Source organism: Geosmithia morbida, assembly GCF_012550715.1.
Source record: "Geosmithia morbida isolate 1262 chromosome Unknown scaffold_12, whole genome shotgun sequence".
NCBI classification, from domain to species: Eukaryota; Fungi; Ascomycota; class Sordariomycetes; order Hypocreales; family Bionectriaceae; genus Geosmithia; species Geosmithia morbida.
Genome location: NW_023336199.1, coordinates 864,178 through 872,812, shown reverse-complemented (window position 1 = coordinate 872,812; position 8,635 = coordinate 864,178). Strand labels below are relative to the sequence as shown.

The 8,635-nt window shown below is 53.7% G+C and overlaps 2 protein-coding genes across 2 annotated transcripts; both read left to right on the top strand.

Annotated features, from left to right (window-relative positions):
• Positions 1-57: 57 nt before the first annotated feature.
• On the top strand, positions 58-2,112 carry GMORB2_2334 (PWWP domain; the record flags this gene model as incomplete). Its single annotated transcript, XM_035464314.1, has 5 exons — positions 58-163; positions 395-881; positions 965-1,289; positions 1,381-1,554; positions 1,621-2,112. Coding segments are annotated over 5 exons (1,584 nt in total), but the record flags the coding sequence as incomplete, so codon positions are not given.
• A 1,266-nt stretch (positions 2,113-3,378) lies between these two features.
• On the top strand, positions 3,379-6,709 carry GMORB2_2333 (origin recognition complex subunit 3; the record flags this gene model as incomplete). Its single annotated transcript, XM_035464313.1, has 5 exons — positions 3,379-3,432; positions 3,505-3,771; positions 4,068-4,465; positions 4,702-4,975; positions 5,252-6,709. 5 exons carry the CDS (start codon positions 3,379-3,381, stop codon positions 6,707-6,709), a joined length of 2,451 nt encoding a protein of 816 aa, XP_035320023.1.
• Between the last annotated feature and the right edge of the window lie 1,926 nt (positions 6,710-8,635).

Genomic DNA, 8,635 nt, shown 5'->3' with positions numbered 1-8,635 from the left:
GATTACTTTGCGCCGAAGCGCCAAATCTCCTCTGCTGCACACCTGAAGACCAGCGCCATGCCCGATCAGCCCACCGAGAAGACCGACGTCGCTGCGCCCGCGACCGAGGGCCAGGAAACTTTGACGGCTGAATTGAACTCCAAGGAGGAGACCAAGACTGAGGGTAAGAATGGTACAACTAGCTTCGAGACGCGATGGGAGAGGTGCAACGTAAACTTGCCACGACTTGCACCTCGCTCTACATCGGACTTGCGTTTGCTTTTGGTTCTTGATGCGCGGCGCGATTGACGACGCCTGTTGCTATGCGACGCGTCTCTGCCGCAATTCGTTTTTTCTTTTTCTTTTTCCCCTCCCGAGTCAGGGTCAAGCTAATACCGTGTCGCGCATCTTGCAGAGCCTGCCTCCACCGAGGACAAGACCGAGGACAAGACCGAGGACAAGATCGAGGACAAAAAGGACGAGGCGACCGAGGATAAGGCTGCCGCCGAAGGTGACTCGGAGATGCCTGATGCGCCCGATGCCTCGGCCGTCGATGCCGATCAGTCGACCACGGCCGACAAGACACCCGCCAGCAGCAAGGCGCAGCAGAACCGACGCAAGTCGGGAGGGGCGGCTCGCAAGACGCCGAACAAGAAGGCGTCCAAGGCCAAGACGACGAATCTCGACGCGAAGCCCGGCGATTACTTCCTCGTCAAGCTCAAGGGCTTTCCTGAGTGGCCCGCCGTCGTGTGCGACGAGTCCATGCTGCCCCAGGCGCTGCTGACGACGCGACCTGTGACGGCCGCCAAGCCCGACGGAACCTACGCGGAGCAATACGCCGACGGTGGCAAGCGTGTCTCCGACAGGAACTTTCCCGTCATGTACCTGCACACGAATGAGTTGTAAGTCTTTCCCGCCACGGAGACGGGAGGAGAGAGAGGGAGAAGGGTCGAAGTTTGGCTGACAAGCGCCATTCGTCCATCAGTGGCTGGGTCATCAACACAGCCCTCACAGCCTTGACAGTGGAGGGTGCCAAGAAGGCCCTGGATGGGAAGCTTCGCAAGGATCTCAGGGAAGCGTTCGAGCTCGCTGCCGAGCACCATCCCCTCGACCACTACAAGGATCTGCTCAAGAAGTTCGAGGAAGAGGTGATTGCCAGGGAAAAGGCTCTGCAGGAGGCGGCCGCCACACCCAAGAAGAGCAAGAAAGCCAGGGGCAAAGCCGGTGACGACGACGAAGACACCGACATGGCGGATGCCGAGGTCCCCAAGAGCAAGAGCAAGAAACGCAAGGCAGATGACGAGGCGGCGGTAAGTAGCCCGAATGGGAGATTGGATGGAAAATCTCGTCTCGATGGAAGATGGACGGCTGACGTGAAGTGCTCTGCTCCAGACGCCTCAGCGGACCGACTCTGCCAAGAAGCCCAAGATCAAGCTGAACACATCGTCCACGCCGAAAAATACCAACGGAACGCCGTCGCAGGCCAAGGACGCCTCGGGCAAGGCCAAGCCCAAGGCGAAGAAGGCGGAGAAGAACGAGAAGCTGACGGCCGAGGAGCGTCTTGCCCGCAAAGAGGTACGTGTGGGACGCATCTGAGTCTTGCCAGGTAGTGGTCTAACTCGACGACTTGTCGTCTTACAGAAGGAAGTGCTCTACCTCCGCTACAAGCTCCAGCGCGGGCTCCTGAACAAGGACCAGTCTCCCAAGGAGGATGAGATGAAGCAGATGGCCGACTACATGACGATGCTCGAGAGCGTGGGCGACCAGCTCGAGGTGTCCATCATCCGGGCTACCAGGATCAACAAGGTGCTCAAGCAGATCCTCAAGCTGTCAAGCATCCCGCGCGAAGAGGAATTCAACTTCAGGAGCCGATCTCAGAAGCTCCTGGACAGCTGGAACCGGGTCATGTCGGAGCCGCCGGCCAAGGATGCCGACGCCAAGGACTCCGCTGCTGCCAACGGCGTCACCAACGGCTCGGCCGAGGACGCGGAGGACAAGCGGGCGACCCCCGACGAAGCCGACGGCAAGGCTGAGATGAAGGAAGAGACCGAAGCTGAAGAGACCAAGGAAGACAGCAAGTCTGACGACAAGGCTAGCGAACCTGAGGGGAAGGCTGAGGAGCTCACCAAGGAGGTAAGGCCTTTCCGATGCTCCTCCCTCTTTTTCAGCTCCCCGCTCTGATATGCCAGAATGCTAACCTTTCTCCCTTCTTCTCCCTTCTCCCCGACAGGCAAACGGAGCTGAGGCTGTCGAGGCCGCCGCCTAGAGACACTACCGATTTCCCGAACCTATAGAAGAAGACAAAAGACTACGTGGTCGAATTCCAAATAGCGCGCGCGATCAGAGATAAAAGAACAAACAGACAAAAAAAAAAAGCCCGGTCTATTCCACAACTCATGTTCTTTTTTTCCATCTTTTTCTTTTACACAAATATCTGCTATTACAAAATTTGTTTTATCCACTTGGCGTCAAGGTTGAGGAAGTATTTGGATCTGTTCCCTGTTTTTATCTCATTATTTATTTTCCTCCGAGACAAGGGCAAACTCTAATGACTGGTTGGTATACGAGTCAACTCTTGATTTTACACCATCTTATTTCGTCCCCCCCCCCTCCTCTCTGTCGGCTCTCTTCTCTTGTTCCCCTCCACCTCGGACGTCATGATCAACGACAGAGCTATACCGTTTCGGTCCTTGTCTTGCCTGCTGGGTCTTTATCGATGCCGCAACTACTAGGTTGGGCTAGGGAAGGATACGAGGGAGGGAGGTGGATTCTCGTTTCGTGTGTGGCGGGCATAGCTGTCTGTTTTATCGGTCGTTTCCCCTGCCTTCTATTGTTCGGTTATGCTGAGGTCTTCATATGGTTCTCTCGAAAATTCTGTCTATACATGCTGGGAAATCGATCAATGGTACGGAGAAGCAGTCGAAGGAGAAGTCTGACGGGGTCGGGCCAGGACAGGTCAAAGGGCACAGAAAGCGATTGGAGGGACGAAGGGGGGGGGGGCCTCCGAGAGGAAAGTAAAAAGGAAGACATGTGTGAGGGGCAGATGATGGAGAAGATGAAAGGATACGATGGAGGGGTGTATATTTCTAGTCAGTCTCATGTCATCATTAACGAGGATTCCCTTTCTTTTTTTTTTGCGATATTCAACTTTCTTCTTTCTCTCTCTTGGGATCTCACCTTTCCTTCATGACCAAGATGGAGAATGGCCAGCTGGTAAGAATTCACCTATGTCATACAGTGTCGATATACAGTGTTAGAAGAGGGAGATGAGTGCCTGGTTACAGTGTGAATACAGTGTATAAAACGCGGTTGCGACGACGCGTCTCCCCTTATCCCTCTGAAGCCGTCAAACTCGACCAAACGACTGCCAATCAATCATCCGACCCGGACAGTCTCATCATGGCCAGCGTAGCAACAGAGACAGTCAGACCGTTCAAGCCGGAAGATCATTCGGTAAGACTCGAGGCTCGATGCTTTTTCTGCTCTTACGCCCATTCAAGGGAGCTAACCTCTGCCTTCTCCTAGGCTGCCTACATTTTTGACCCTGATGATGAGAGCGACAATGAGCGAGGCAGTCACAACCAGCAGCAGCCGCCGCAGCAGCAGCCGCAGCAGAGGCCAACCAAACGTCGTCGGGTATCTGCCAAGCAATCCGGGCAGACGGATGATGGGCAGCAGCAGGGCGAACCCATCTTTGTGCCGCTGCTGAATGGCGCCGAGAAGCCAGAGTATGTGAAGCTGCGTGAGAAGCTATACCGGGAAAGCTGGGCCGCCATCGAGGAGCGCATACAGGTGAGCACAACTCATGAGCAGTGGGCTCTCATTCTCTCTCCCCCTCTCTCGTGCCATCCCCATCTTCTTCTCGCTGCCAGTCCTAACTTTCCGAGAATAGAATGCACTGAGGGAATCCAATTCAGCCACATTAGAACAGGTCACATCGTTCGTGGGCGATGCCCAATCGGTCTCGTACGCACATGGTCATGCCCCTTGAATCACGGCTGGACGGAAGGAAGGAGAAACATCATCTATCTCGAGAGACTGACCAACCAAACCCCCCCCTCCCCCCAAAAAAAAGCAGAAACGGCAAGATCCCGTGCGCCTTCATCACGACGGGCACGAATATCGACTCGCAGAATCTCCTGTTCGACCAGCTGGCAGAGTACCTGCAAAAGTCGCCGCACACCCGGCTCGTCAGGTTGCGGTCCTCGGAGGCCACGTCGCTCAAGGCCACGTTGAAAAAGGTGATTCGCGACGCGACGAACACGTCGTCGTCCCCGGAGCAGCAGACTGACGAGGATGACGATGACCTGCAAATGTCCGGTGGGGACGGGAATGGACAGCACGGCCGTCGTCGGTTCCTAGACTACGACCTCGAAGCGCTGCATTTCTCTGCAAAGACGCAGGGGGCGGAGCATGTGTTTGTGGCCTTTGAGGACAGCGAGGGGTTTGACAGTGCACTGCTGTCGGATCTCGTCTCTCTGTTTAAGTAGGTATCTTCATCACCAACCACCGACCAATCAACCCTCCCTCCCTCCCCTCCCCTCCCCTCCATTCCTATCGACTACTCATTCAAACGGGAGGTTGGGGGCAAAAGAGGCAAAATAAATCAAAAATGAAAGAAAAAGAAAAAATAAATAAACAAAGACGGCAAAAAAAAAAAAGGGAAAAAAAAAAGTAAAGAGAAAGAAAGACTGACAGGTTCTGACATCCTTTCTCTGATAGCTCCTGGCGTCCTCGCATACCATTTACGCTGCTCTTTGGTGTGGCTACGTCGGTCGAACTCCTCCAGGCACGACTGCTCAAGTCTGCCTGTCAGAAGATTTACGGGGCACAGTTTGACGCTGTGCAGTCGGACTCGATCCTGGAAGCCGTCTTCAGGATTGCCGTTGCTGCCCAAGATGTGCCGGTACGCATAGGCGGGGCTCTGCTGCACAGCATGCTCCAACGTCAGCATGAGCAAGTAGCCGGTATACAGGCCTTTATCTCATCTCTCAAGGTATGCATGCATCTCGCGGCCTCGGCCTATCACCATAACTGCATAAAATGTAGAAGAAGAGGGGGGAGATGAAAGAAGGGGGGGGTGGGGAAAGAAAATGAAAAAAAGAGAATGAGGAAGAAGATGAGGAAAAAAAAAAGGGGGGGGGGCATATATGTTCCTCATCCACATGGTCCAAGGCTTGGCTACGGGCAAGTAATACATGTACGAGTATTTGCGGTGGGGGGGGGAGGGGAGAAGAGGGTGACACACCAACTGACCCCCCTTGTGTTGCAGTATGCATACATGTGCCATTTCTACGCAAATGCGCTGAGCACGGTTCCGTACAATGTCGATCACGGTCTGGCGCAGTTCCAGCCCGAGCATGTGGAGGCCATCCGCAACACCGCATCCTATCAGGGTCGGATCGAGCAGATGATGGAGGACGCCGAGGAGGCAGGTGTGGAGGATGTTGTGGGTCACCTAGAGAGGATCGAGTCGAGCATTCTGGAATACGGCGAGGAAGACGGCAGCCGGGAGGATGGCGAGGGAGGTTCACGGCCAGGCGCGGCGGGGAGGCGTCGGTGGGTGAGCTCGGCTCTGCGGACGCTGCTGGTGCTGCAGGCGGCCGGGGCGCTCAGGGGGGAGGACTTTCCGTCGTCGTACGCCGACGCCATGACGGGTGGGATCGTGGTCTCGGAGTCATCAGCGCTAGCGGAACGAGTGCGACGGATGGATGACGAGGTGCTGGGGCGATTCCTGGACCGGGCGGCCCACATCTACGGATCCGGCGATGCAAGTCTGGGACTAGGGCCGTCGGTGGAGCCCGAGCACGAGGAGCTGCGAACGGCGCTGCATGAGCTGGCAAGGGACCTGAGTAGTCTGCAGGCAGACGTGACGGCCAAGGCGAAAGCAGCAGGAGCAGCGGCAGCGTCGACGGGGGCAGACGGGGAGGGCACAGAAGGTGCAGCGGCGAAGACGGCGACCTCTACTGGTGCTGGTGCTGGTGCCGGTGCCGGTGCCGGTGCTGGTGCTGGTGCTGGTGCTGCTGCTACGCCGCTTCGAAGCAAGTACGTGGTGCAGCAAAACAAGATTATGCGAACGACGGTGATCGCGCAGCGCGTACAGCTGAGCAAGGACTCGGCGGCTCTGAGTGAGGCGGACAAGGCCTTTACGGCGATGGTGGACAGGACGACGCGGCTGCTGGCGGAGCGCCTGGGCGTCGGGGCGCCGCAGGACGTGTTCCTGTCCGAGTCGTGGATGTACGATTGCAGGTGGCCGTCCAGAGAGGTGCTGGTGCCCCGGCCGCTGGTGGTGTTTGAGAGGGCACTCATCCGACCGCAGGATTACCTAGGGTGCGCATGCTGCAGCGGGGAGGAGGGTGGTGGTAGCGGTGGTGTTGAGCTGAAGGCGACGATGCCGGCCACGTCGATACTGTACCACCTCTACCTCGAGACCGGCAACCTGATAAACGTGGCGGATCTCTGGGATGCCTTTTACGGGGTAGTTAGGCAGCAAGGAGAGCAGGATCGGGGGGGGGGGGAGAAGGAGGGTGGTAATGGTGGTAATGGTGGCGGTGGTGGTGGTGGTGGTGGTGACAACGACGACGGCAACGACGACGACGACGACGACGACGACGACGAACGCAGAGTGCTGGTGCTCTTCTACCGAGCACTAGCTGAGCTCCGGTCTCTCGGGTTCGTCAAGGCCAGTAAGAAGAAGGTGGACCACGTTGCCAAACTAAAGTGGCTCTGAAGAATTGGTGGGGGGGAGGGGGGGAGGAGTAGAAGGAGAAGAGGGTGGAGGGATGTGGAGAAGGGAAAAGAAGTACGGAGTGCATGTAGCGGTAGCGGTAGCACTACTAAACGAGTAGTCAGACAGTATGGTGCAGAATACGGAGTATCTCGGTCGGAACGATGTGAGATACTACACGTAGCAGCGGCAGCAGCAGCAGCAGCAGCAGCAGCGATGGTTGTATCATCATCGTATGCTAGCGGTGTTACAGAGTCTTGGATGGTGGTGGTGTGACTAGGTGGTATGGCTAGGTGGTGATGGGTATTACCGTCAGCAGTATACTGTGTATCAGACTATCGGTACACGTCTCTATCCAGATGATGATGAATAAGGTGAAATCGATGGCCATGGCGAAAGAGACGCCGCAGCCGGCGATATGAAGGGTCTTGATCGAGACTGACTTGGGGGTTTGAGTTGCGTGTGGAGTGTGAGTGAGTGAGTGTGTGTGTGTGTGTGTGTGTGTGAGATGGTCCCCCGTTTTCATCCAAGAGAAAAAGGGGGGGGAGGGGGGGAGAATTTTTTTTATATTTTTTTATATTTTTTTTTAAAAAAAAAAGAGGACCATCTGGATTGATTGATGGAATAGGAGGGGGGGGGTAACATGTGCTGTGTCAATGGGGAAGACGTATGAATCAATGTGGGCAGTAGAGGGGGAAAAAATGAAGTCAATCAAAAAATAAAGAAAAGGAGAGACATTTCTAGCCTAGAACAGAAGGCATATCCGGGCGCGGAACAGAGGAATAGTACAGCGTAGTGATACAGCTTACATGATACCTGCCACTGGTTCGGTATCTACTTCACTCGCATATTACTCGTATATACAGTAATATATATGATGATATGTATCATCATGTAGGAGCGGGGAGAGAAATATAACGGAAATAGATGACGATGCTGTGACAGCAAATGAAGATGATGGAGATGACGATGATGATGATGATACCGATAAGTAAGAAGAAGAAGAAGAAGAAGAAGAAGACGAAGACGACGACGACGACGACGACGAAGCGAAGCGATGAGCCAGAAAAAAAAAGAAGAAAGACCGAGATGAGGCTTCGGTATAGATGAAAGGAACAAGACAATAAGACATGCAGGATGCACGCACCACGAGACCAGGACCAACCCGGTAGACTGTACGGAATACATCTTCGCGAGTATTACTACGTATATAGGAAGGAGCAGCAGCAGCAGCAGCAGCAGCAGCAGCAGCAAAATGGCATGGGGAAGTTTGAAGCGAGATGGGAAAGGAACTAGCCGAGGAGGGGGAGGGGGAGGGGGTGTGCGTAATGAGTCGTAAGATACATCAGAGACGGGGGATTCTATCCACGAACCATCAGAAGCGGTTGACTCTGCTGCAGGTGGGTTATTGGTCGGGATGTTATATACGTATATATATATATATATATATACGCATATAGGCAAAGGTGGAATATAAGCAGATGTACATATAGATATACATGTATAGATATACATGTATAGATATACATATAAACAGGTGTACATGTAAATAGATGTACATATATATAGATATGCATATATAGATATGCATATACATATATATATATATATATATATATATAAGCAGATGTACATGTAAACAGATATACATATAGATGGTATATACGTATATATATATATATATATATATAATACACAGGGTACAAAACATAGCATGACAATCCCGCTGTAGGTGACTAGGCCTGACGGGCTGTGTGGGGAGGGAGGGATAAATGTTCATGACGTCGTATCAGTTTAGAACGGGAAGGAGAAAATTCTGAAGAAGAAATAATTGACAGTTGACAGGGTCAAGGGGGAGGGGGCAAACGGAGAGATTCCACTTCTGTCGGATGGCCGTTCTCGAACCGTACCTTTTTTTTTTTTTTTTTT